The sequence below is a fragment of the Dermacentor silvarum genome, chromosome 11 (assembly GCF_013339745.2).
Source record: "Dermacentor silvarum isolate Dsil-2018 chromosome 11, BIME_Dsil_1.4, whole genome shotgun sequence".
In the NCBI taxonomy this organism is placed as follows: domain Eukaryota; kingdom Metazoa; phylum Arthropoda; class Arachnida; order Ixodida; family Ixodidae; genus Dermacentor; species Dermacentor silvarum.
Window position 1 is genome coordinate 89,524,262 of NC_051164.1, and position 26,807 is coordinate 89,551,068.

Consider the following 26,807-nt stretch of genomic DNA (forward strand, 5'->3'; position numbering starts at 1 on the left):
TGAGGATCTCAACAACAACGATGAACCCTGCTATTGTTTTCCATGCTTAGATATTTAAAAAAAATTGGCAAAGGCAAATCGTAGAAAAGTTGCTATTGCCATATGATTTCATATCAAGATTTCCAAGTGACATGCTCGAATGCGTTCACCGAGACTAGGCATTTCGGTATGTGTTATTTACCTAGCCAGCAGAAAAAGCACACTTACATCTGTTAGAAGTACCATGGTGCTTTTATGTACAAATGCCACAACGTGTTTCCCACTTCCCAAAATGTACATCCAGACATACATGCAAGTGACGAGATAAAAGAAAACAGTATGCTGCCACGAGCGGTGCCTGTGACTTTCCTGTACACACATGTGAAAGAGTAGCTTGTTCGACGTGTGCAGTGCCACCATGCCAGCATCTCATGTACACACACAACATCAGCATGGTGCCTGCAGAGCTCGCACTCCTCCGAAGCACAGCAAACATGCGGAGAACGGCTCTGTTGAAGGCGCGGCATATAACGTGATCAACAACAGACCTGAAAATGCCACCCTACGGCAAGTGCAGTCATGTAGACAAATATATAAAACGAAGACGTGATCGATGGGCGCATTTGCGAAAAAATTGCGCACCCAGAAAATGAACAGCACAAAGATACTTGTTTGGAGTTGCCCAAGTGTCACACACAAGCGTCTTCTGGTCAGTACCAACATAACTGAAAAACTTTGAAGGATGAAATATGGAAATAAAAAACCTGAATATTGAGCTTTTAGTCCAGTTTACTCTAGCTCTGATGTTTCTAACATTGACAATAGTAAGATTATTTAGACGCATATACTTAATACATTCTAGCGATTCCAGTGCAGGGTGTGTACAAAATATGTTATTTTCCATCAAAAGTTCTATTGGATGTGAAAATGCGTAGGTTGCATTGACAATGTAAGAATAATCACGGGGTGTTAAGGCTGCAATTAAATGTAAGAGAAAATGAGGGAAACGAATGGCAGGCTTCGGGAACTCGTGTTGCCTTTGAAGTAAAAATTTCTGTTTTGATTAAACATAATGCCATAGAACAAGCTGAGGCACAGCAGTAGTACCTCAGCATTGTAGCATGTAATGACTAGGAGAGAGTATATTGGACACAGATATTGAGCAGCACTTAAGAATCTGCAATGAAGAGTGCTTGCAGAACTGGCTCATCCTGCAGAAATAGAATAAAAGTTCAGCACCTCGGAAAATTATTCTGTTCATCTAGTCAGTCTGTACAATAAACAATTTTTAGCACTTAAGCACACCGAACTTTAATGTGAGAACAAAACCATGACACAACATTTTCTTGTGCTTGTTACAAACAGTTGGGGTGCTTTGGGCTCCACCTTCAGAAGATCATATTTTACTGAGCACAGTCAACAGTACTTCACTGATGTCATGCTAGTTTTGAAACTTCCTCCCATAAATTGGAAGTGCTTGAGAACCTCATTTCGCAAATAGTTCAATAACAAGCATTTCACACATATTCACGGCAAAAATCTCTGCATAAGTTATTTACACAAGCTTCGATATGCTCCCACAGATGGTTTGGTAAGGCTTTGTTGGCCAATAGCTTAGTCCACAGTTCTTGCCTCCATACAAAAAAACCTCAATCACTCCTGCCATTCTTGAAAAGGTTGTCTAGACAAGTTGCACTCAAATGCTATAAAATGGCAACTACTGCACAACTTTTCTTGTCTAAAAGTCACAAAGACGCAACTCATGAGTAAAAGGCATGAGCAAAATAAAAGAGTAAAAATGTAAAATACACGAAGATAAATTTTTCTATGCAATAACAAAAACAATAATAGAACACGTCAAATATAAATGGTGTCCTAAGAAGATTTAAAAGCATGTACACATCTCAGAAGCTAAAGGTATTCGCTGACACACACAAAAAAAGAACCAACCTTCGGCAACACTAGATGGTCACTTGTGTAAAAAGCCCCATTTCGGAAGCCCTTGTTACAATCTCCAGAGGACAACAGAGTTTAATATTGATAGATGGGATCAGGCACTTGGTCCCTGTTCTATCAGAGTACAGTTTACCCACAGCGGTGCGGGCTGATGTGGTGGAATGTTTTAAAACGTGCTTGTAGTCAGCTACTTGTCTGTACAAGCAAATGAATAAAATTCAATAAAGAGAGTGCCCAGCCTTGCAAATATTCTTTCTTCTGGCGAAGCTCAGCACACCTTGGGAGATAGCAATAACTTTATATTAGTGTGTACACCATTGCATCTCTGTCATAAAGCTGCACATGAGCATAAAACTCATGTTGCTTGCAATGTAAAGCTTAACGTAAGCAGGAATGTGCACTAACATTATTGCATTTAGTTTGGTACCAAGTGTACAAAAGCACTTTCAGCAATCTGTGCCCATAACAAGGTAGCAGTGAAAAGGGTGAGTAGGAAAATGTTCAACGAAAACTATTTTCTGATGACATCACCAGAGTGAAATCTTTTCAAGCCATGAACGAGCCTTAGACACCACGAGGCATGATGTGCTTGAAGTGCAAATATTGGCTGCATGTTGGGGCACAGCTGCTCCCCCTCCCCAGATGATGAACTGAAAAAAAGAAAAACTTTAGATATGTAAATTGTGTATATATTTTTCAAAAACCGACATTATTAAATGATACCATTATGAAAAAAAGTTCGCAAGTACTTCTGCATTTATGAAGCTAAGGGTAGAATTCAAGTATGACACCTTTTAGATCGTACACCAAGTGCACATGCTATTTTGATACTTCCTAGCTTCGAAAGAGTCTCTGGTCGACAGACAACATACAGTGCGAATTCCCCAAGGTAATACTTTAATAGAATATGTTGCTGGGCTAGTTGGTTGATTCTTGCGTGGGATAATAAGAATAACAAGAAGAAATGCCTGTCCCTTGTCTGCCTCACTGTCCCGTCTAAAGTTTGTGCTTATTATTCCACACAAGGTAATATTTGCGTAACAGAATAGAAAACACTAGGTGAAGTCATACTATAGTGGTGTCTTGTACCCACAAATGACAACGTGTGCTGAAAAGTCGCAGACCAGTTTGCATTCAGTACATAAAATAGCCGTTGTTGTGCTTTCAAAGATGACCCAGAAGATTCCACAAATTGTAAACACCATGAATTATACATCTTACTGTGTGTTTTGTGCTATTCTAGCCTGGTGCCACAAGGAAGTAGGTGTGGACAGCCTGTTCCCAAGTGCCGCGCTTCAATTTATGAGACGCACACATCAATGTGCTGCAAGAACTATCAACTGGGAAATTTGAATATTATAAATGTGAAAACTAAACTGCCAGGCCAAGTTCTGTAACTTACTAACACTGTTGTGCTTCCTTAAATTATGCATATTCCGAGCAGTGTGGTAATCTTGCAAGAACTGACAGCTGGAATTTTAGGACCTTGCAAAGAACAGCAAGAACATAATTGCTAGAATACTCTAACCTAGTAATGACTTCCCTTCAAGTGCAGTGAAAAATGTTCAATAAAATTCCTTAGTCAAAAAATCTGCTGCCTGTGGGTCATTGTATGATAAAAATACTACTCATTCAGAGTTACAGTATCCTTCGTGCCAATATTGGTGCTAAGATTTCCTGAAGTTAGAAAATGATTCAATATGTTGCATGTGGCAAGAGGAAAATTTAAAATACGTTTTTGTGAAAAACAGAAGTGCATTCGTCTTTATGTAAGGAACCTATAAAGCAGGTGATCACATGGTGTATATGCATAACTTATGACAGTCTCACTACAAAGTTTTTTACAGTGCTTTTGCGGTCGATGCAAGATTTAAGCTTTCTCATTTACCTGAAACACACCAGTAAAAGAAGAGATCTTTTCACTTGCACCCTAAGTTATTGAAGTATTCCGATCAGTTGTTAGTGTCTTTGGGAATGTACACCTAGAATGAATGATTTGTAGACCAAGATACATATACCTGCCCTCTCAACTGCCTCTATAAAACCAAAATCACAATAAGTTACCCTGGGTGATGGGCTACAAAAAGTTTTTTTCACTTGTGTCCAAAGAGTTTATACTGAATTGACAAATTAGCCGAGAGGCAATACTGTTGCTGCGTACCTTGCAAGTCATATGCTGGGCATTGCTGATTGAAATTTTGGTACCGTGAATTAAAATATTTCTTGGAATGATGTAGATGCCCAAAGGTCAAACCATGCAAAATTCACAGTACATGATTCAACTGTACAATCTGTAAAATCAGCATGACGATTCTGCGTTTTGAAGCGGTGGACGAAAAAAAAAAAGCTGGCACAAAAGAAATGAGTGGTCAGGCCCGGTGTTCAACAAATTCACCTCGCGAACTCCAACACTCGCATCTCGATGGTGAGCTTTACAAAGTTGCGAACATAAACAGCGGCACACCAAATGCCATGGTTGTCGGATCACCAACAAGTTCTCTTGGTGCTGACATATAAGGCTGTACTGCTGAGAAGTCCGAAAAGCAGCCCCATGGTCGAGCACATGACTTCTGAAGTCATTGGTGTCACAATACATGTAGAAGTTAGAGTCCCTGTCCTCATACGTGGACCATGTTCTCTTTGTCCCTGTGCTTGACTAGCTCGTTATGCAGTGTCCCAAGTGCCCTGTGGATCGTCTTGAAGCTGGGCCGGCCTGACGGCTTGCGACTCCAGCACGCTCGCATCAGCGCGTAAGCCGGTGCCGGTGCTCCTTCTGGGCAGCCGAGGCAGTTTCCCTCCTTGACGAATGCCACCACTTCCTCGTGCGTCATGCCGTAATAGGGCTGTAGCGCAAACGAGAAGATTTCCCAAAGCACTACGCCAAACGCCCACACATCTGACTCGACAGTGAACTTGTTGTAAAGGATGGCCTCTAGCGGCATCCAACGTATCGGAATGGCGTCGTGCTCGCTTCCACGGTAGTAGTCAGCCGCGTACATCTTCTGCGAGAGGCCGAAGTCAGCTATCTTGACGACCATGTCGTCGCTGATGAGGCAGTTACGTGTGGCCAGGTCCCGGTGTACAAACTTGCGCTCGGACAGGTACACCATGCCGGCCGCGACCTGGCGCGCGATTGAGACGAGCTCCAGGTGACTGAGCCGGACGTCGCTGAACATGTCGCCGCAGCCGCCCGACGGGTTGCGGACAATGTAGTTGGAGGGAGAGCAGGACCTGAGGTACTCGTTTAGGTCTCCCTTGCCCATGTACTCGAAGAGCAGGCACATGGGACTCCCCACGGCGCAGACACCCAGCAGCTTGACAATATTGGGATGGTCGAACTCCGCCATAAGACAGGCCTCGCGCTCAAAGTCGCTCTGGAGGTCCTCGGATGCTTCCTCCTTCAGCATCTTGACCGCCACCGTGGTGAACTCATCACCTTTGATGAGGCCGGGGGCCTTGGCCTGCGAGAAGCAGGAGATAGACAGAAGGTCCAAGTTTTCAGGTATTCAAGTTCCGCTGCAGCAGAGGCTGCTTAGTGCAAGGGCACAAAAATTAAAATACGACACAGCATAAAGCAGGGTTCAACATTCCGAAGTATCGTGCGACCTTTGAAACACACCATTGTGATGGGTTCCAAGTTTATTTTGTCCACATGGGTTTCTTCAACAGGCTCCTAAATCTAAGTACACGAATGTTTTTGCATTCCACCTCGTTCAGAATGCAACCCTCACGGTCGGGAATTGAACCCGCAACGTCGTGCGCAGCAGGAGAATGCCATACCAAATGGACCATTGCAGCAAACAACTCAAATGCAAACTACAGAGCAATATATTGGCAAAATTATTGATTGCTCCAAGTAGACTTGAAGCATGCCTTATCCCTGAACTGATACTTCGAGGCTTTTCCTTAAATCTGCACATCGGTTACTTGTCATTTGCTTGAAGCATGTCTGATGCCTAGAAAAACATTTTTCAAACAAAAACAACGCTGACGTGTGTTTTTAGAGTGCATTAAGTAAAAGTATGACTGCACTTACCTTAGTGACAGGGGCTGCACGCAAATGCTCATATTTGAAACTACAGTGTCAGATGGTGACGTTGAGTAAAAAAATAAATAAAAAATGCCGATTGTGTTAGTAACGAGAGGTTGGCTTATACTTTTAACCACAAAGACTCATAAGGAAGACAAACTCCCATGTGATGACTGGCTACAGACAGCACTTTATCACCTGTGAAGCGACACTCTTTTTGGCGGTAATTCGCATCAGCACGTTTCGAGGTATTTGCCAGAGGTACACCATTCAGGCTACTAAGGACTGCATAGTGTGGGGCTGTCTGTCCAGTCCATGTACAGGCATACTCCCAATTCATGTCCGAAATGTCTACAAGATGAACAGCACAGCAGAATTGGTACTGTCTTTTCTGATAGCCTGGCAACAAAAAGAATGCCAAGCCTGGATGGCAGTGTACAGTTTTTTTAGAAACGTCATAGGACCGAGGATGCTAACAGTTACAGATTGGAGAAAGAAGCCCCCTTTAATATTGTAAGCCTTCTCTGGTGGCATTGAAGCCGAGAGTGAGTATACTTTTTAAAGCACTTATTATTTCTTCTTTGGCTTCCACATAATAAAGAACGTTTAAGACAAAACCTTGCACCTCCACATATTGTATGTGCCTAGTGTAACAAATCTAAATAAAAGTAGCACATTTGCTTCGTTGCATCTCTTACATTGTGTCATACTTTGGCACTACAGTCTCAGTCATGAACATGTACTAACTAAACCAGATATCACATCTCTATAGCAATCACATATGTGCACAGGACTGTGTAACACTGTAGCGCCCTATGAATGCCCACCACCACCACTCTCATAGCACCAACTTCCCACTACATTCATGCATTACACATTTATGGCTAAGCAGCTGATCCAGGCTACCACCTAACTGAACAAGTCTAACTCACATAACTTACCAGGATAAAAGTGTGGGATAACGCCAGTGAAGCCCTGATATGAGGGCCTTGACTTTACTTTTATTCAATAAAGAATTCCCAGGTGTCCTAAACTATCGCCTAAGAGACGCAAACCTTTTAAAGCCTACTCTAATTCACCTTAATCCTCCCTTATGCTTCTTAAAACACATTAATCGACCTTAATCCACCCTAATCCCCCTTAATCGACCTAATCCAATCACTAATCAATCATTATTAACTTTGCTAATCATTAAGCATCTCTTGTACATGGCTGGACATGCTTTGGTTCGCTTCTGGCCTTCCTTAGGTCACGTGACTTTCTGTACCTCACAACGCGACCTTGAAACAGACATCTAAGGCTTTCGCCTTAATTAAACTGTTTTCTCTCTTTGCCAGGGCACTGAAAACATGGCACAGAAAACGACCAGCGTGGCGCACCTGGAAGACGCGGCCGAAAGCCCCCTGCCCAATGTCTCTCAGGTAGATGATGTCGTTTCGCGGGTACTCGAGCTTCTCCAGGCGCGGGTGGAGCCTGGCAGCGGTGTGGTGGTAGGAGGCATTCGAGGGCAGCTTGTCCAGGTCGATCTCCACGTCGGCCGTCGGCGTTGCGTTGTAACCGCCGCTACGGGAGCGGGCCCCGCCGTAGCGCCTCAGGCGGCGGCAGCCCAGCGCCAGCGACAGCAACAGCACCAGCGCCGCCAAGCTCACGGCGGACACGAGGAGAACCAATGCCGGCGCGAACGACGGCTCTCCGGGCGGCTCGAACAGGTCCAGGATGTCGCGGCCCGACACGTCGCTCAGGGTTGTGTTCTCTGCGAGAGAAAACGAAGCGAACGAACGTCTAATCATTCATCCTGAGTTAGGGTGCGCGCTCTTTCGACGGGTGTCGACCCCAGCAGCGCAGAAAGCTGTCTTCTCCCCATCAACAGCTCTCGTAAGGGGAAGCCAGCTAAGCTCATATTCGCTGCCTGTGTACGCAAACATGCAGGCAGAAAGAGCGCCCGGGATGCTGCTGGAAGTTTTTGCCAGAGGAGCACTCGGAAGTCATGTGACAACTGTTCCCGGCAAGAACGGCAAATAACAGCACCTGAAACAACGCGCATCGCTACCGCCTGCAACACTTAGTTAGCATGTTACGTTCGAAAAAAAATTGACATTAATCAGTCATTAATTAGTCTACCCCTGAGCCCCCAGGACAATAATATCTCGACCTACTTTGTAGGAAGGTTCAAAGTACAACGCGAGGTGCACGTTTCGACTGGAGAACAAAAAAAATTGTGTTACAGTTAGGCAGATAAATAAAGCAATGTGGAAGCAAACAATGTTGAACTCTTTCGGTTGTGGCAAGGAGCCAACAGTTGTGAGTGAGCGTGGTTATCGAAACATGGGTTTAGAAACGCCTTGAAATTGGTTTTCATTCTGTGTCTATTTTTTAATTAATCAATGCACACACGAAATTTACTTACTTATTATAAATCCATATTAAAGGTCTAACTTACCACACTGGGGTATAGAACAGTGCTCCCATCGTTTCCTGGGATCTGTTGTGTAGCACCAGGGCATGGGCTCTTCACCACCGGCATTTCGGCAGTAGTTCTCAGAGTTGAGCACTTCAGGGAATACCATTGGAGGTCTGTTGTGATGATGGGGCTCCTATGGGTAGCACATGAGCGAAACAAAAACACATCGAATATGTAGTTACTCTTAACGACATGTCAGCATTTACTTGCGCGTAAAAGCACTGTGCCAGTGCTGTTGTGCTTGTGCTGCTGAGTGCTCGACGTCACTTGACTCACTCACTTGTATTACTGACACCACTAAGAATTGCACACTGTACAGTTACCTCCAGCACAACTATATTTTGCCAAATTAACACCGAGAACGTTATCTATCGTAGTTAAAGTATCTAAACAGGGTTCGTTTCATGCACAGAAGTACACAGGCTGCCAACACTGCTGTGGTGACGTCACAGCGGACATGTGGCGATTCACTCCTTAGCACGTCATCTCTACGTCACAATGACGTCTACTCTAAGGCCCAATCAGCCATGTGCCAGAGTGCGTTGCAAGCACGCAAGTACAAAGATGTTACCACTGCTGTGGTAACATCACAGCCAACATATATTGATTCACTCCCCTCAACACGTCATCTATACGTCACATTAGCATCTACTCTACTATCGTGGGCGCAACCAGCCATGTGCCAGAAATATTAAACAATAAAATTACACCACGGTCAATCAATTCCACACGAACTTGCCTGCACATCCCATCGCTGGCACGGAATGCCAGACTTGGTCACGTTGACACTTCCTTGGTAGAAGCGACCACGGCCTTTGATGCAGTTCACTGATTTACAAGGAAGATGAAAAAGATGATAAGGAGATTAGCATCGAAAATACGAGGGCCGAACAATGAACACTGAGGTAAGTGTTCAATATCTTCAGACAACTTGAACACGATCACAAAGACTGTGCACAAGGAACCTCCTTACGGTAAAACATATACCTTTGTTATACTGAAGCAAAACCCGAACTGCATTAAAATCGTGGTTTCGCCCGAAAGGCGAAGCATTAATAGCGATAGCAAATTATTAGACTATCGCACAAAGCAAGGTTCTTAGTTTTATCCACCGCATAAATTGCCGTAAACATTACCTTGGCAAGCGTGGTGTCACGCGCGCAGAGACAAACATCAACAGATCTTACTGGATGAGCTCTCACTTTGGTTCAGCCGCGCGCAGAGCCCTACGCAGCCACGACCGGGCTAGAGGAGGAGACGCACGCTCTGATCTTTTAGCGCCCGCTTGATCACGTGATCTCCAAGATTGGGCGCGCGGGAAGACGGTGCGCATCACATCATCGTCCTTGAAAGTCCGTCCTTCTCGGCTAATACTCACACGCTTTCCTTCGTACCCGCAGCATATGGCACGCGGGGCGCGATCTTATCGCACTTGGACTTTCTACAGAACATCACAACGACAGCGTCCAATTGCTCTCGCAAAAAAAGGTATTGTCTATGTATTTCAACACGCTAGGCTGGCTGTACACTTGGGGAGGGGGGGGGGCGAACTTTCAAAACGGTTTAATATTGGACAGCAGTCACGCTGCTATATGCCAACAACGGCTTTTATTATTGTTTTTTTCTAACGATATGATAAGAACGTTCGCGTACCGGTGACCTCGTCTTCCTGGAAGTCCGTGAGGTGGGCATGTGAGCACTGGCCGTTGTCCTTGTAACTGGGTAGCAGGTCGCAGTCCGGCAACCGGAAGTGGCCGCGCGACTTGAAGAAAATGCCGCGCTGCTTGTTGTCCTCGATCATGGCCCACTCGTTGTAGCAGAAGAGCTCGCGGACTGCGATGCAGTCCTCGCTGCGCGTGGAACGTGAACCACGCGGTCAGAAACGCGGCCACATCGAGCAAGGCTCTGCGGCCTGTTCTCACTACTTTGGGCAGGTGATAGCCAACAGCATTACGAAACTCTGTGGACCCTGCCAAATCGGAGCATTCCATAGCATTCCGGTTGAATCCGATAGAATTTGGCAAATCCTGGAAAACCGTCGCACTGCTGTCGGTGGGCTTTATATTTATACTCCCAACAGCTATCGGACTCACCTCCGTACCGAACGCTGCACGTGTTCACACAACCTATCGCGACATCGATATTCGTCATTTGTCGTGCCACTACGCCGACAGTGGGCCCCGTGTAATCATCACCAGTGATGATTATTACACAGGTGATAATTAATTAGCAGTGAGTAATCTAATTAGCCTGCATGATATCCCTCGCCACTTTGCACGGCGAAGAGGAGACCGACCATTCAGGTAGCTCAATCCTAAACGTTCACAATGCATCGCGCACTCGGCATTTCGCATCGTAAGGCAATAGTCTATAGAACATTCCGGTATCAACCTATTGGCCCGAGTGCCTAAAATCACATAGCATGGATTTTTTCTTTATATTGACGCTCAAGGTTGACAAGGTAACTTTATAGGTTACACGAATGTACAACTACTTTCCATATACAGGTTGTCCCAGCTATCACGCAGCACGATAAAAAAAAAGAGTAACGGCGTTACGCGAAGCAAACCTAGTGTGTATTGTTTCCGGCACAGTGTAGTAGCCGCCAGTAATTTTTTTGTTACTGAGATCTAATTAGTTATTTGTAATTAATTATCTAATTCGAAAAGTACTGTCCTAATTATGAAAGTGTAAGTGAGAAAATTGTAGAGCAACACGAAAAACTCCCGATACTGCTTTCTGTTGTTCAAAACGTGCTACATAAAAGTGTTTTTCTGAGCGTGAAAGAATCCCGCGAATACACGCAAAGTGCCTCGAGCGGCCAGTCGCGCGGCAATTCTGCGTGTATTCGCGGGCTTCTTTCACACTCGAAAAAAAAACACATTTATATAGCACGTATTGAGTAACAGAAAGCTGTATCGGGAGAAATTCTCGAGTTAGATAATTAATTATAATTACCTAATTAGATCTCAGTAACAAAAATTACTGGCGGCTAGTAAACTGTACTGGAAACAATACGCACTAGGTTTGCTTCGCGTAACGCCATTCCTCTTTTAGGGGCGAAGCTCCTTATAGCGGTACCCGTTCCGTCCCCGTCGTCGTAGTAGTAGTGTGTAACCAGTCTGAGAAAAATGAGAAAAAAAATTCCGAAGTTGTGTCCGTAGCGCGGAATCGAACCAGGGACCCCTCGCTTCCGAGCGCGCGGCGTTAGCCCACTACGCCACGAAGCGGACATGGACACACGCACCACGATGGCAATAAATACCCAAAATTAACGAAAGGCTGCGTTTCTAGCGCGTTTCTAACGCGTTTGTGCTAGCGCGTTACGGCCCGTGTAAGAAGCTGGTGTAAGACGCTGTGGCCTCTCCGCCTTACCTTCAACGCGTTTCGAACGCGCTGCCCAAAGCGGTGGCAAGTCAAGTTCAAGTGATGATAAGTGGTTCTTGAGGGAAAGGGAAAGGTTGGCGCTATCTTCTGCAGCCCTTGAGGGAGCACGGCTCAGCGCCAAAAGTTCAAGTCGAGGAGCGTTTATGAATACGGGGGGTATACTCTCTCAGCAGTCATGTGATGGCGTCGGCAAACGCGGTGCACGTTCCGGCATGTGTAAATGGCTGCGTAAGACGCTGTGGCCGCTCCCCCTTACTAGAGAGTACTGCACGTTTCTAACGCGTTTGTGCTAGCGTCCCCTTAAGCGGGAGATCCGATGATTCCCTCCGGAGCTTCGCCCACTCATCATCATTCACCCCGTGGATATGCTGTGATTAAAAAAAAAATCATGCTGCGTGATAGCTGGGACACCCTGTATACTGCCTGTCAGCAGTTGAACGAAGCTACTCAGAAAAGCGGTCTTTCCCTCAATGTGCCTCTTCTTGCAGAGAAACAAGCTTCTCGGGTGTCTGAGGCGAGTGTGGAGGCGCAATCGAAGCCGCGCCGAAGTTCGCATATACATATGCTTAGTGTCGCTGGAATAGGGTGGAGTATCACCCTTCGATTTGTGATCACGCAGCACTCCCAAATGCTCGAATGAACACCTTAGCAGAGAGCCCGATTGCAAGGGCTTCTTTTCCCGACAACTATACACTCCAGACCTTACGTTCCCAAACTGCGCATCCCGGTCACACAAATGCGGCCGCTGTACTAGCATCTACGTTGCATGTAAACGCTTATTGTAAACGCTAATAGGGTCACGTTTTGCGTTGCCTTCACTCAGTGGTGCCAAGCGTGCTAATTCATCCATTCGCAGAGACTGCGCTGGGGATGGTTTATTTCCGCCACTAACTATTCGGTTTAGAGTATGATATATCGTAGTGTATAGATGGTGTATGATGTTTACTTGATCATGTCGCCAGCGCGAAATAAAACGGGACACAAGGAACCGAGAGACACGACAAACCCTGGACATCGACATCAACAGCGTTTGCGGTGCCTGTGCATATTCACAGCAATACAATTTACACCCTTAGGGTGTAAGGATGTTAGTTAGAGATCGATGTGCACCGTTTATCGGTGTAAGCTATATTGAGGAGCTTCTTGTGTCCCGTTTTGCGTTGCGCTGATAACATGGAATCAACAGTCTAGCAACCAATGAGCCCGTCCAAGAGCATCACTTATGTGAGGTGTTTATTTGCGTCTGAGCCAAATATGGCCAATGAGCGTCAAACACAATACAAATGTTATCGGTGGCAAGAATGGCTGTAAAAAGGTCTAAAATATGGCTGTATACCCCTTTAAAAGTATGGACATGCGCTTAGGGTACCTTGCCACCATCTGGCCATTCATTGAACTTTGATCCAATATCAAGTGCAAACCAGAAAGACGCAGCAAAGAAAGCAAAAGCAATAACTATGGCAACTCAGCGCAGAGTTCTTGACCAACAAGAGCTCATAACCTCGTCATTTTCTTGAAGTTTTTAAAAATTTTATGTTATTTCAGGCAACCAGAAAGAAAACATGTACTGGTGCCTAAGGAACCTGACGAAAAGGCGAGAAAGCCTGACAGGGGCACCTGCCCCCCAAAATTCCAATTCACCCCCAGAATGACAACATGACACAATGACACAGTCTTCTACTTTGTGTTCGTGTCTGTCCAGCACTTTGCGCCAAGCTAGGGATAGGTTCTTTACAGTAGGTTCACAATGGGCTCGCGTTGCGTATGCTCTGCTCAGCCATGAACACGAACTTCCGCATAACCTCCGAATGAATATGGCACAATAAAATGACCGAAAGGCAGTAACACCGTGTCATTATTGATTCGTCTGAGGCCGATAAAGCGGCATCTACCTAACCACGCCCACTGCGCCGTGCACCGGGCCGCTCCGCTCCATTTGGCAGGAATCATCCGTGCCAGGCCTTGTGGTGAAGTATAGAAAAATTAACATACACTGCGAAAGCCAAAGGAGAGAAATGATATGCAGATATGCAGGAGAGGCGCGTCTCCTTTGCTAGGCGACACCTCGCTGAGCAGCGCCTATGCAGAGAGCGGACCCTTCTGGAACATACCGTAAGTAGCCTTTCCAGATAAGTTATCACAGTTGAATGCAATACCAATTAGCCCCACAGTTAGTCCTTCTAAAGCACGCACGCACGCACGCACGCACGCACGCACGCACGCACACACACACACACACACACACACACACACACACACACACACACACACACACACACACACACACACACACACACACACACACACACACACACACACACACACACACACACACACACACACACAATTTAACAAACAAACAAACTCACCGGCAGAGCGGCTTGGCGATGGCGAGCCGGGCGCGCCACTCGCACTGCGGGAAGGCGTAGTGGCAGATCATCACCTCGGCGGCCGAGCGGCACGGCTCGAGCAGCGACGAGATGAGCTCGTCCCACAGCTGCTGCGTGAGCTGCTCGTTGAGGACCACGGGCGACGTGTCCTGGCTGATGTTGTAGTAGACCAGGCCGGTGCCCAGGAAGCGCCGGCACGCCGATCCCGTGTACGGCGAGCAGAATCCCTGAGGCACGTCCTCCGCGGCCGACCCGGTCGCCGAAGAGGCCTCGTCCTCGTCGTCGGGTCGCGACTGCTGGGCCTGAACCATGACCGAGGAGTCGCTGCTGCTCTGTTCGACGGCAGCTGCCTCGGTGGTGCTGGACGCTGCGAAAGCAAGCGCCGCCGTTTCAAGCATTTCTTGGAGATGCTTTTTACGGAAACATACCCCACTCGCTCACAGCCACCAACGAAATAAAAAGGAAGTCCGGCACACGCCCTCCTATTGAGCGCCGATACGCAACGAAGAGAGGTGGAACAGGGGCAACATCGTGTATGAAAGATCATAAGTATATAAAGTAATTATTTAAAACATAAGATGCGAACACTCGAATGTTCAAACAAACGAGACAGAAGTTTAGGGGAAGGTGCGGGCTTGAAGTAATTAACAACAGTGGTCAAACCATGGATGCTTCGGAGTGGAGCCAACGTTTCCACAAGAAGACTTATCTTCGTCAGGGCGTAGACAAGTCCCCTTGTCGAAACATTGGCTCCATGCTGAGGCATCCATCGTTCGACCACTGTCAAGTGTTCAGCATTGCTACCAAACCAAATAACCAAGAAGTCGGTGCATTAGAAATAGAACGGCAGAACATATTTGCGCTACACTGAATATCAAACTACGATAACCCAGTTGAATAAGTTAGTCTGGTCTGAATCCATCATAATAATTCTCACACGAAACGAGTAAGGCCGCGCTCAGGTTTAAGCGCAGCCGTGGTCAGAGAAAGTTGGCTGCGTAGTGGCAGCGTTTCCAGGCACCTCCATCGCTTACGCAAGAGCGATCCTACACTGTTGACGTCACGCAGACGCCTTCTCCGTGTATGTAGGCGACTCTGTTAGGCGACTACATTTCGAAAAAGATCTCGCCCAACTATTTCCGTTGTCGACGCTCCAGCGGAATAGCCAGACCTGATTGCCAGGAATTCTCGCTAGGCGCTGTTAGACTATTTCGTAGATGGACCGAAATTAAGAACAGAAAAATCACAGGGAATACAGGCATCGTACCTGCCTTTCTTGTGCTAGTTTATAATCAGTTTTAGAAAGGAACTCTAGAAATGACGGTACAGGGGAACAAACTTAAAAGCGCGTAAGCTACACCGCGCCTACGAGATTGTCCAATAAGTAGGACATACAAGATCACGTAGGAAGAATTCAAAAAGAGCCGCCGAAACGGCTGAGAGAATGATTCACAAGGCGCCTCGCAGATGGCGCCAGCAGTACTGCAGGCGAAAAGAAGCTAATGCGAGTGCCTGCGCAGCAGTCTCGCGGCTTAGTGGGCTGTAAAACGCTCTGCACAATAATAGAGAACACCTGCGATTTGTAACTACTCTTAAAAACTGAACAAAAGCAAGGAAGGAGTCAGTATTAACGGGATACACGCATTCCAGGTTTTTCGGTGACTGTGTTAACGTGCGCAAGTATGTATGTCATACAAATCCAGTGCTGAGTTTTCTGGATCAACGGGAATGGATGACACAGAGGTCAAAAATTTTGAGGTGTAAAAATAATGACACACACATGTGACTACAATCTATTTCCAATAAGGATCTGCGGAACGATATTTGGCAATAGTGTTCGATACTACGCACAAACAATTAAGGTACTAGTCCCACTGAGCAAATGAGAGAGAGAGATAGAGATCGAGAGAAGATTATGTGAGTCATTCGAAAGAAACGATCTGGCGCAAGAATTAAAGGAACTTGACAGCGAAGGCACTGGTATACGGAAGGTATTCGACGGCTATAATGCTTTTCTTGAACCAAAAGATAAAAAAAAAATATTGCGAAGTGAAAAAGCACGGACACTGCAGTTCAGAATTTCAAGAATTGTTGGTACGTGTGCTACTCACACTGGACGCTAGTTCGGTCTGAAGATTCACCCTTGCACTTTTCTGGCGGCCTCTCATTGAGGCGGATATTCAACGTGTGTTGAGCAGTTGACGCAAACCCTTCTTGCTTCAAACACGCATTTTATAACGATGTCTTTCAGAAGCATTCAAGCAAGAATATTGGCCACACATACAACATGACAAAAAATGGAAAGCAGCAAGAACAGATAGGCAGAAAGCACGTATTACGGCGAGGCAGTTTGAGATTAAGAACTGCGATAACGAGTGTTGGGTTCCGGAGAAAACCCAGCGCGCCTTATATTGCAGGTTGTTGGCACACTAATCTTGGCATATATTTATACCGAAAGCGACTTCTACACCGTGAGCGGGGTTCTAATTACAGAAGTCTGCCTTCGCATTCACATTGCTGCTATCCACAATTTCTTCTTCTTCTTTTTTTTTTGATAACGAGCGAGTTCCAAAACGCGGAGTCCTGGGAATTCCAACGCAATTGTTGGAAGTTGGGAATTCCAACGCAATGCTTGTGACGGCGCGAGCTAGTATACACGATACGCGAAAACGTTGGGCTCAAGATCGCAGAATCTGAGCTTTCCGACGGCACACAACTAGATAAGCCAGAAAAAAAATATTATGTAATGTCCTACGACACGCATAAACACCATATAACGAAAAATCGCAGCGAATAACCGAGATGCATAGCGTTTGCTTTAACAGCACCCGCAGATGGGATCCTACACAGAGCGCTCTCCACAGAAGGTATCCATATAAACTTTCAACGCGGGGCCACTTTCGTATTTACATACAGAATTAATAACGCGGTGTTTCGAGAACACGCAGGGTTTCGAAATGCACGCGAAACCTGAGCTCCAACTTAAAGGGCCCAAATACTGCGGGAACATATACGATGCACGAAACCACCGTGTTCAGAAACCTTGAAACCAAACGTTTCCTCGACGCAAAGCACCAGTTAATTTCCAGCGCACGCTTGTTACCAGCACTGCGTAGACAGAGAGAAGAGTATACGCAAAAATAGAGCGAGCCCAGGTACGCGCCGCTTAGCTTACCTGCTGGCTGAGATCCTTCGACCTGGACGACGAACTCACGGGCCTCGCTCACTTCTGTGCGGTTCTCCCCGACGACGTTGGTCGCACGGCACACATACGATGCGCTGGCGGTCGCATTGACGCTCAGCTGGGACTCTGACGATCCCGACACCTCAGCCGTCGACACCTGGAGGCGAAAGCAGAGGACGCGCGTCTTTCTCAGTCACGGACCCCGAGTGCACGCCCCACGACGCCGACGCCATGCGCGCGAGCGATCGCAACGCCCGGGTGTGTCGGCGTTCGTCGTTAGCGCCGAGGGCCTGGCTAGCGTTTTCCCCGTCGGGGGAAGCGACCCCCTCACTTTCTCTTTCCCCATTCTCTCCCGCTCTTCCCGAGTTTCCCCCGTTTTCGTACCGGAAGTTCGCTCTTGATTCCGAAAGTCGTCGTCAGATGGCGCCAAGGGCATCACTGAATTGTGCTGCCAACTGGTGGTGAACCTATGAACTAGACCCTTTCGGTGGTTTCAAGAAGCGGGAACTTTGAGCGACGCACGAAGACGGGCGAAACAACGTGATCAGAGGTTACGTGAAAAGTCGAGGTAAGTATGATCAAGTCCCGTATTGGCTAAAAAGTTATTACGCCAGGCCTGATCAGTTCGTACGGGCGAAGCACCGTGCCAAAAGTTACAATGAACATATGATGAGCACAGGCGGCCAACCAATGAGAACCATTTGTAAATTCGGTCTCAGATTTGCATATATGAAAGAAATGACCACAAGTGTATTCGCAGAGAGAGACAGAGATAGAGAGAGACGAGAGTAATATATTATTTGGTGACGCTTTGTCTGCATGCGTGTGAACTGTAGGTTATATATAGTTAGCTGACTACAGGCGGCATGATAAAGTACGAAGACGGTGATACAACGATGGGCCTTGAAAACCAGCGGATAACACCGAGGCAGGGAAACGGACATACAAATCGCTTAGGCGAAAGAAATTATGTTTACGTCCTTGTTACGATACTGCGATCGTATTTAGCAGGTTATAGACTGGCACTTCTTCTTACCTAAGTTTTTCAGTTTTTCTGTTCTAAACGTACGGGTTTGTCTCCCCAGCAAAACATGAGAACCACGAGAAGAGGTTGAGGAGGCCATTACAAAGTAAAAGATACTACTTCGCCGTGCTCGAGCTGTTCTTTTTCTTTAATATGGATTGTCATGTGTGTCCTTAGCCTTTAAGGGTTTGATAACTGGAAGGTTTCAAAGAAATGGTGATCCTATCTTAAAACACAACAGAGAAATTCTTTTGCTCGGTATTATGTACACAGAATTTGAAGAGGTTTGCAGCAGAGAGAGTGAAAATTGACTGTATGTAGCAAATTCTTGATTTAGGCCGTCAGCTGTCTGACAAAATCGTTATAAATCGGCATATTGTAAACGAAAAAAAAATTAAAGCGAAGCAACTTTTTTATTGGCCAGAGATATGGTGATACGGCAAATTATTAAGATAGCCAAAGCGGAATTGTTAGATTATACATTGCGCTGAAATACACAATTGATTTGCGAATATGACTTGTCGCAGAAGTCACGTAAACAACGTAACAACTTCATGTAAGCCGTACACTAATGTCTCACACTTGTCCGTTTTAGACAGTCCAGTAGATGCAGGTTACAGCACTGCGACATCGGTTGTTGGAAAATAACTTTAAGGCTGGTGTTAAAATTGATAAAAACTTCATATTTTCGGCAATTATTGCGATAACTTGATGCCTTACTCAAAATTACGCTTCCAACAGCCGGTAGAGCTTCCCTCTCTCTTAAACGAAACAAACTTCATGTAAATATGTTCAGCGCTTTTCCAAAGCAACAATTGTGCGCACGTGCATATGCGCGTATATTCTGCTTTATAATACCTGGCTTTGACCGGCAAGAAGTTACGCAGGCGCTAAGCGTTATTTCTGTTTTCGCTCATCTTAAGTCTGCTCTGTTACGTCAGAGCAGCAGCGCAACTTGTAAGACCTATAGTCACATGATCAGACTATTGCAAAGAAAAAAAGAAAGAGCAGTCACAGTATGTATCAAAAGTGCAAAAGACATCATTTTCGTACTTGCCTTATGCTAACCAGAGTGTGTTGCAATTAAGTTCGCTGACCTTTCTACTGTTTCATGATTCTTGTGGGACTATGTCATGCACCGATTGTGTTTGGCGATTCTTGTGAATCTGGAGTACACCGGAGGCGCACCTTCGAGGCCTAGTACATCGCATAGTGAGCATCTAAGAGTCATTGGGATCTTAATCGGTCTGTGAAGTATTACATTCATTCACTGAAACATTCAAGTGTCACGCCTTGCAGCTGCCGAGCCCCGCGAACGAATGGCCACTGATACTCCAGCGGCGATAGCGGTGGTCTTCATACTTTTGCGACAAACTGTAAGTATACCCTCTACTCTGAAAAGCGGCGCGAGAGCGCGAAGAGCGAGGAAGGAAAGATGATGGGCGAGAAGCAAGAGTTACATAACACAGGCACTAACTATGAACCAGAGCGTAAATGGAGAAAACACTATATAGAGATTGACAAGACATGGGCGTTATCGAACGTTGGCAAGGAACACGTGGCAACAGTCTGTACATGTAACTGCTTTGTGTAAACCTTCAAACTTTTATGTACCTTGCATTTCGTGCCTCCACGTTGCGTTTTAACCAAGGACATCGACCGAATTCGCCTAAGTGGCTGTTCGGGTTCAATGTCCTTACCTTCAACGATCGCTTGCGACAACAAAAAAAAAAAAAAAAAAAAAAAGAAAAAAAGGAAAGGAAGGTCATCGCAGGCACGTTGGTACGTGCGAATATGTTAAAGGATCTACATCTACACGTTGACAGCTGACGTCGGGTCGTCTGTTCAGCCTCCTTTGGCATCTACACGGCTCGAACGCTCAAGAAGGAGGGGGGGGGGGGGGGGGGGCAAGGCTGGCTTTTTAATTTCAGAACTTTTTAGCTTCAGGAGTTTCACGGCGGCTACGAGGTGCTACGGGGATGGCCGATATTCTAGTTGACATTAAGAGGAAAAAATGAAGCTGGGCAGGCCATGTAATGCGTAGGATGGATAACCGGTAGACCATTAGAGTTACAGAATGGATACCGAGAGAAGGGTAGCGCAGTCGAGGACGGCAGAAAACTAGGTGGGGTGAAGAAGTTAGGAAATTTGCACGCCCAAGCTGGCATCAGCTAGCGCAAGGCAGGGGTAATTGGAGATCGCAGGGAGAGGCCGTCGTCCTACAGTGGACATAAAATATAGGCTGATGATGATGATGATGATGATGATGATGATGATGATGATGATGACGAGATTCGACCGACTCAGCAACACTGAGCTCCTAGCTGTTTCTTCTCTAAACAAAGGCTATGCGGCACAGCCCATTTTAAAAAGCAGAACATGAAACTGGCAATACAGTAATAGTATTCGCAAAATTCCTCGAACTTTGCAAAAAAAAAAAAAAGAATATGTAATACATGACGCATCAGTCAGGCATCTAAGTACTACAATATCCCCGACAAGCCTTTATGATTGGCTTCACCCGCAGTGGTTGCTCAGTGGCTATATGGTGTTGGGCTGCTAAGCACGAGGTCGCGGGATCGAATCCCGGCCACGGCGGCCGCATTTCGATGGGGGCGAAATGCGAAAACACCCGCGTAATTAGATTTAGGTGCACGTTAAGGAACCCCAGGTGGTCCACGGAGTCCTCCATTACGGCGTGCCTCATAATCAGACCGTGGTTTTGGCACGTAAAACCCCATAATCTTTAATGATCAGCTTTAATTGTAATACTTACTGTTTGACTTTACCTGTAACCCACTCCCCTCTGTAATGCCTTCACAGGCCTTGATGGTATAATAAATGCAATGAACAATGAAATTGATTAATTGATGACGGATTAATGATCGTTTGATTCAGCAAGGTGGCTAAAGGATATGCCATAGCGGAAGTCTCCAGATTAATTAATACCACCGACGGTTGTTTAACACGCATTCCAAAGCTTGGCACACTAACGCTTTTTGTACGCCACCCCCGTCGAATATCGCGGCCGCGCGCCGCTACCGGTATTCGCACCCGCGACCTCGCGCTCTGTAACAGAACGCCAGAACCAGTGAGCCGAAGCGACGAGTGATGGCAGATTGCTAACAAAGCTGTTCCCTTTACGAGTAGCCGATACCGCGCATACAGGCGATAATTCGCGGCCACGTATAATAACCAGCTCGTCGTGTAGCTCGTTATCCTTTTGGGCTAAAAGACCCGCCGCGAGGTGACGCCGTAGCTATGGCGTTCTGCTGCCGAAAACGAGGTCGCGGGCTGGAGTCCCGGTCACGGCGGCCGTATTTCGATGAAAGCAGCATAAAAAAAAAAAAAAAAGAACACGCGGGTGTTAAGCTTCGACTGCGTGTTGAAAAAACTTAGAGTGGTCAATTTTCATCCGGAGCTGCCCACACTGCGGCGTATCTCATAATGCCGCCGCGTTGCCATGGAAATTTAAACACCACGAATCAACCTTTCTGGCTGAAGGAGTCCATCAAGTCGACAGCTTCACAGCTAAAAAGTCCGCTACACGTCTCCATCTCTTCCGTCGCCGTTCCTGCAACCGCGTATGCACTGCCTCGCCGCTTCTCCTCAAGACCGCCAGCAAAGCGTTCGGCGGGAAGCGCACGTCGGCGCGTCCGGCGATATTCCGGTCACGTCCTTCCAATAGCGGCGGCGAGCGGTCCACGCCGCTTCCTCGCAAATTAAAGTAGCAGCTGCGCTCTAAGAGGAAACAGCGAAGGAACATCGCCACCCTCTCCATCCCACCACCTCTTCAACCAATCCTCCCGTTGCGTCCACGGGCTTCGGATCAACTCTGGCCCGCGCGGGAGGATAATTGATTTAAGTGTTCTCGAGAACGGTCCCGCGAAAAGACGCAGGCAGAGCGACGACGACGCCGCCCCGTCTTCGCTCTGTTTTATGTACAAGCCTGCGTGTGCGTGCGTGCGTCTTTCAAAGGCTCTGGGACGCGGGTATACAGTCTGGGGAAAAAGAAATGGCCGTTACGGCATCTGAATGATTCATGGGCTGCGTCGGGGTTCTTCCTGGGGGCCCACGGTGAAGACAGGGGGGGGGGGCAAGAGCCGCTGGTTTTCTTATCCTTCTGGAACCGCGGCGCAAGCCCACGTGCAGTCCCGCCGCGCTGACGGAGTCTTTGAGAACGACAGCGACGCAGCTGCGGGACTTAGGTGAACTGGTAAGACCTCTCTGTCGAGCTCGGGAGGGGGAAACGGTGGTGAATGAGGACGAGTGAAATTACGCAAACAAAAACCAACTTTTGTAATCAACGTGACCCTATATGAGCAGCAGCTACGGTATCACCTAAATATGATGCCTAAACTAAAAAGAAACACGCCATAATCTGCTCAAACCTAGCACGATCGCCAGGTTCAAGCACACGATCACTAACGCGATCAACGGTTTAAACTGTGAAGACATTTGCTCTGTGCGCTTTTCGCTCCCTCTAAGTATAGCGTCTCACAGGAATGCGACGTGTGTTTTCTCTGCAGAGTTACAAAACTGCAGCATGCCATTTCATTTTTTTGTTTTCTAAGTTAGCGATTTTTTTCTCATATTTTAAACGATTATCTGCGACTATCAGTCCATATATAATGAAACTACGTCTTTGAAACGCAACAAATGCCCTTCATATCGGTTCAGCGATTGCCTAATGAAAGCCATTCTGCGTTTCAGATGACATTTCAATACGTCATCCACCAATAGTTCCGGGTAAAAGAGTAAATGCTGTGCACACAACGGACGAGGCCCGATTCCCCAAAGGCGTCACCCGTCGTAGAGCATTCCCGAGCCCACAACGGGATGCTGACGCACTTGGGGACGTCCGAATGCATAAGCATGATCCCGAACGCAATGTCCCAGTCTTGGCGCCGTATCTCCGGCGGCCACTTCCCTCGGTCATCGCGAAACTGGTGACTGCAAGACACAGCCTCACAATGGGACACAGTCGAAGACCCAAGCGAAGCCAATGCGAGACGCCGCCGGTCTCCGGCCTCCCCTTTTATTCAGGACGCGGACGGCCGGTCTTTGTGCCGGAGTCGTTATGCGGACGAACATTAGGGATCGCCAAGGGAAAGACTTGGCTGCATGCTTTCTTTTTTGATACGGGAGGAAGACCAGGAAGGCGGGTGAGATGGGGTGTTAGCGGTAGCTGCTCTGATTACGGAAACACAAGCGTTTGCGAACGCGAAGTGCGATGGCAAATAAAGCGAGGGGAAGCAGCGACGGAGTTGAAGCAAGAAGAAGGCCGACAGGTCTAACATAAGACGGTGACGCGATAAACGAGAAAAGGGAAGAAAGCAACGCAAAAGGGTGACTGGGATCCTGCGGTTCAGCACGCGTTTGGTCCCGGAAAGAACCGGCCGCTGACCACGGTGGTGGTGCGGAGAATGCAGAGAGAACAAGAGAACTTCTCGCCGCATACAAGCGTGAAGACCAGAGACCGGAGCGGGAAAGTGCAAGGTCACTACACGCCATAGGGAAACAGCGCACCGAATAAAAATGGGGAACAGAAAGAGGAAGTACATCGACCGTGAAGGAAACAGAGGGGAAGGGGGGGGAGGTGAGAACGAAGAGGAGAGGAAGAACTTGCGCATAAAAGCGTGGGCAGAGCGGAGTGCCTATAGGAAGAGGCCACGCCGAGACACGCGAGAAGCTGCAGGAAAGTACACCACGTCGGGAGGAACCATGCAAGGAACGCCGTAACAAATAAAAATAACAAAACAGTTAGAAGCGACGAGGGAATGGACGAGAGCTGAGGAAGGGGAAGGAAGGAGAGATGAAGGCGAGCATAGAGGTGGGAACACAGAGACAAGTAACGTCGAGGACCCGAACCGAGAGAAAGGACAGCGCGCTCGCTAAAAGATATCGACCTCGCCGAGACATCTGAGCTCGTTCGTCTCACCGGAATCGGGGACCCGGAAGTAGAAGAAGTAGAAGATTATGAGGAAGATGAAAGGAAGTAAAGAGAAGGAACGCGAGGATGAGGAGAGAGCTATAGCGGACGCAGAGTGCGAGTAGGACGGGTTTGGAGAGGAAGATGTGAAACACGGTCGGGACAAAAGGCGCGGACATAAATAAACCGCGACGGGGGGACGAGACGGGAGGACGGCTTCGTCGCCGACCCCGAGCGTAGCGCGCGCCGGGAGGTATTATGTTCGCGGCGTTCCGGCTCCCTTGGCCCTGGGCAGGGGCGGTATCGGCGTTTCCAGCGGGTGGGGAAAAGATAAAGAAGGCCGCATCTAGCTACGATCACTGGTTACAAGATAAAGGATACCACCAAAACTCTGCATGAGTTCGTACGCAACACAGGGCTCACAGCGTGTACGTTAAACGTTATATGGCACGCAAAAAAACTTCATCGCATTAAGAAATAAATAGGAATTGAAAGGAAAGGAAAGAAGAGAAAACCTCAAAATGCCAACGGACGCGTGTTCATGGCTTCCATCCGCAGCGAAGCCAACCGAAGCGTTTATCTTGTCATTTCTTCAACCAGCAAAACCAGCGCGAACACTAAGAACGTAAGCGCAACACGTCGCTGCATCTATATCTCTGAAAAAAAAATTAGCACCGATTAGCGCAGGGTTAGGTTAACTTTCTTAGCGATGGCTGGCTGTTATCTTCACGATAAGTACACGCGACTTATCTTACTTTAGGTACGCGGGAGCCGTATTTCGAGTAAACTCAGCTTTTAGCCCAGCGGATGCATTATGTATGCTATGACCTCTCCTTAGCGTCCAGTCCATGTTGGCTTCCCTGGCTATAGAGAAATGTCATCGGACCAAATAGGCCACATTGCCACTTGGTTGCTTTTATCTGGGAAATTTTAGGAGACAAAGATTCTTCAACCCTGGCGTCGTGCGTCGAAAGCACGGAAAGGCATGCAGGCACTCCTGCAATTTCTGAGATCGACTAGCCTCAGAGGTCGGTCGTAGGCGCGATGCACAGTCCTACATGAGAGCGCAGTTATTGGTTCCTTTCTCCCTTTGTTTATATATCTCTTCATAGCCACCCGTGTAAGGTAGCAAACCGCACGAGCATCTGGTTGACATCCGAAACTTTGTTTTCTCTCTGCATGATATATCTCTGTTGCTTTCGACTTGCGTCGGATCGCAGCGCACGTTCCGCGAATTTGAGACGCTACCTAATCACTTCCTCGAACATATCCTTGCTTGTTACCAAAGTTCGGAAGAGCAAGTGCTAAGGACCTTCTTCGGAGTGACGAGGTGGGACTCAAAGGTAGACTACCCACCGCTGAATTGCTTAGTGGCTATGACATTCTGCAGCTGAGCACGATGTTGCACGTTCGATGCGCTGCAGCGGTGTCCGCATTTCGATGGGGGCTACATCGAAAACGCTCTTGTGCTTAGGTACACGTTAAAGGAACCAAGGCGGTCATAATTATTCAGGGCCCTCCACAACGGCGTCTCTCGTGACCACATTGTTGCTCTGGGATGTTAAGCCCAATCAATAATTCCTCAGTTTCGATTGTCCTAGCGTAGGTAGCAGCTGATACTCCGTGTAACGCTCCAAAGGCCACACAAGGACTTTGAGAGCCTCCAAAGTACTATATGCAGCTCGGAATTATTTCTTGACCGTCCAGGTTCCCTTTACGTGCAACCAACGCTCGGTACACGAACGTTTTCGCGTTCCTGCTCCAAAGGAATGGGCGCGCCGCTGCCGGGAATCGAAAATACGACCTCGCGCCAGTATCAGAACATTACATCTACTGAACCACCTCGACGGGTGCCACCGTCTATCTTAACGAGCAAGCTGAAGTTGGGAAGTTAACAAAAAAAGTCGTAGTCTTGCCCGAAAGGCGCAGCGTTGATTGCGGTAACAAATTATTAGACAACTATGCGCAGTAAGGTTAGTAGTAGTTTTATCAGATGTATAAACTGCTGTAAACGTTCGCTTACTAAATTAACAAGCACGGTGTCACGCGCGCACAGCCAAACATGAACACATGTTGCTCAATGCCGGTGACACTCGCTGTCGGAACGCTGGCGTGATGAAGAGCGGCAGCAGCGGCGAGCGAATTCCCTTCGTGCCGCCTCTCGTTTCAACGCGAACTAGGCGCGCGAGAACACAGCGCATACGAAGCCATCAGCTAACTCGGGTCGGCTAGCCTTCGAACTCAGCGCAGATTGCCTCCAAGATGGAACGCGCGCGGCCACGCTCAGCCGCACCATGCCGAAAAGACGCCACCGCACCAAGCCACCATCATTCTCGGCTCACGCTCGCAAGCTTTCTCTCATACTTACAGCACACGGCGCGCGGACTTGGACTTAATACGGACACCTTGGACACCTTATCGCGCTTGGACTTAATACGGAACATCCCCCCTAAAGCGGAAATGT

The 26,807-nt window shown here is 47.3% G+C and overlaps 1 protein-coding gene across 1 annotated transcript in view; it reads right to left on the reverse strand.

The window, feature by feature from the left end:
* Positions 1-212: 212 nt before the first annotated feature.
* LOC119433592 (tyrosine-protein kinase transmembrane receptor Ror2-like) overlaps positions 213-26,807 on the reverse strand; it is a gene marked incomplete at its 5' end in the record, with an annotated part of 134,482 nt that continues 107,887 nt past the window's right edge. The window contains 7 exons of the mRNA XM_037700846.2: positions 213-5,396; positions 7,345-7,718; positions 8,406-8,559; positions 9,166-9,254; positions 10,080-10,276; positions 14,183-14,570; positions 17,379-17,544. Of these exons, the coding sequence (XP_037556774.2) occupies positions 4,554-5,396; positions 7,345-7,718; positions 8,406-8,559; positions 9,166-9,254; positions 10,080-10,276; positions 14,183-14,570; positions 17,379-17,544 (2,211 nt within the window). The remainder of the gene's footprint in view (positions 5,397-7,344; positions 7,719-8,405; positions 8,560-9,165; positions 9,255-10,079; positions 10,277-14,182; positions 14,571-17,378; positions 17,545-26,807) is intronic.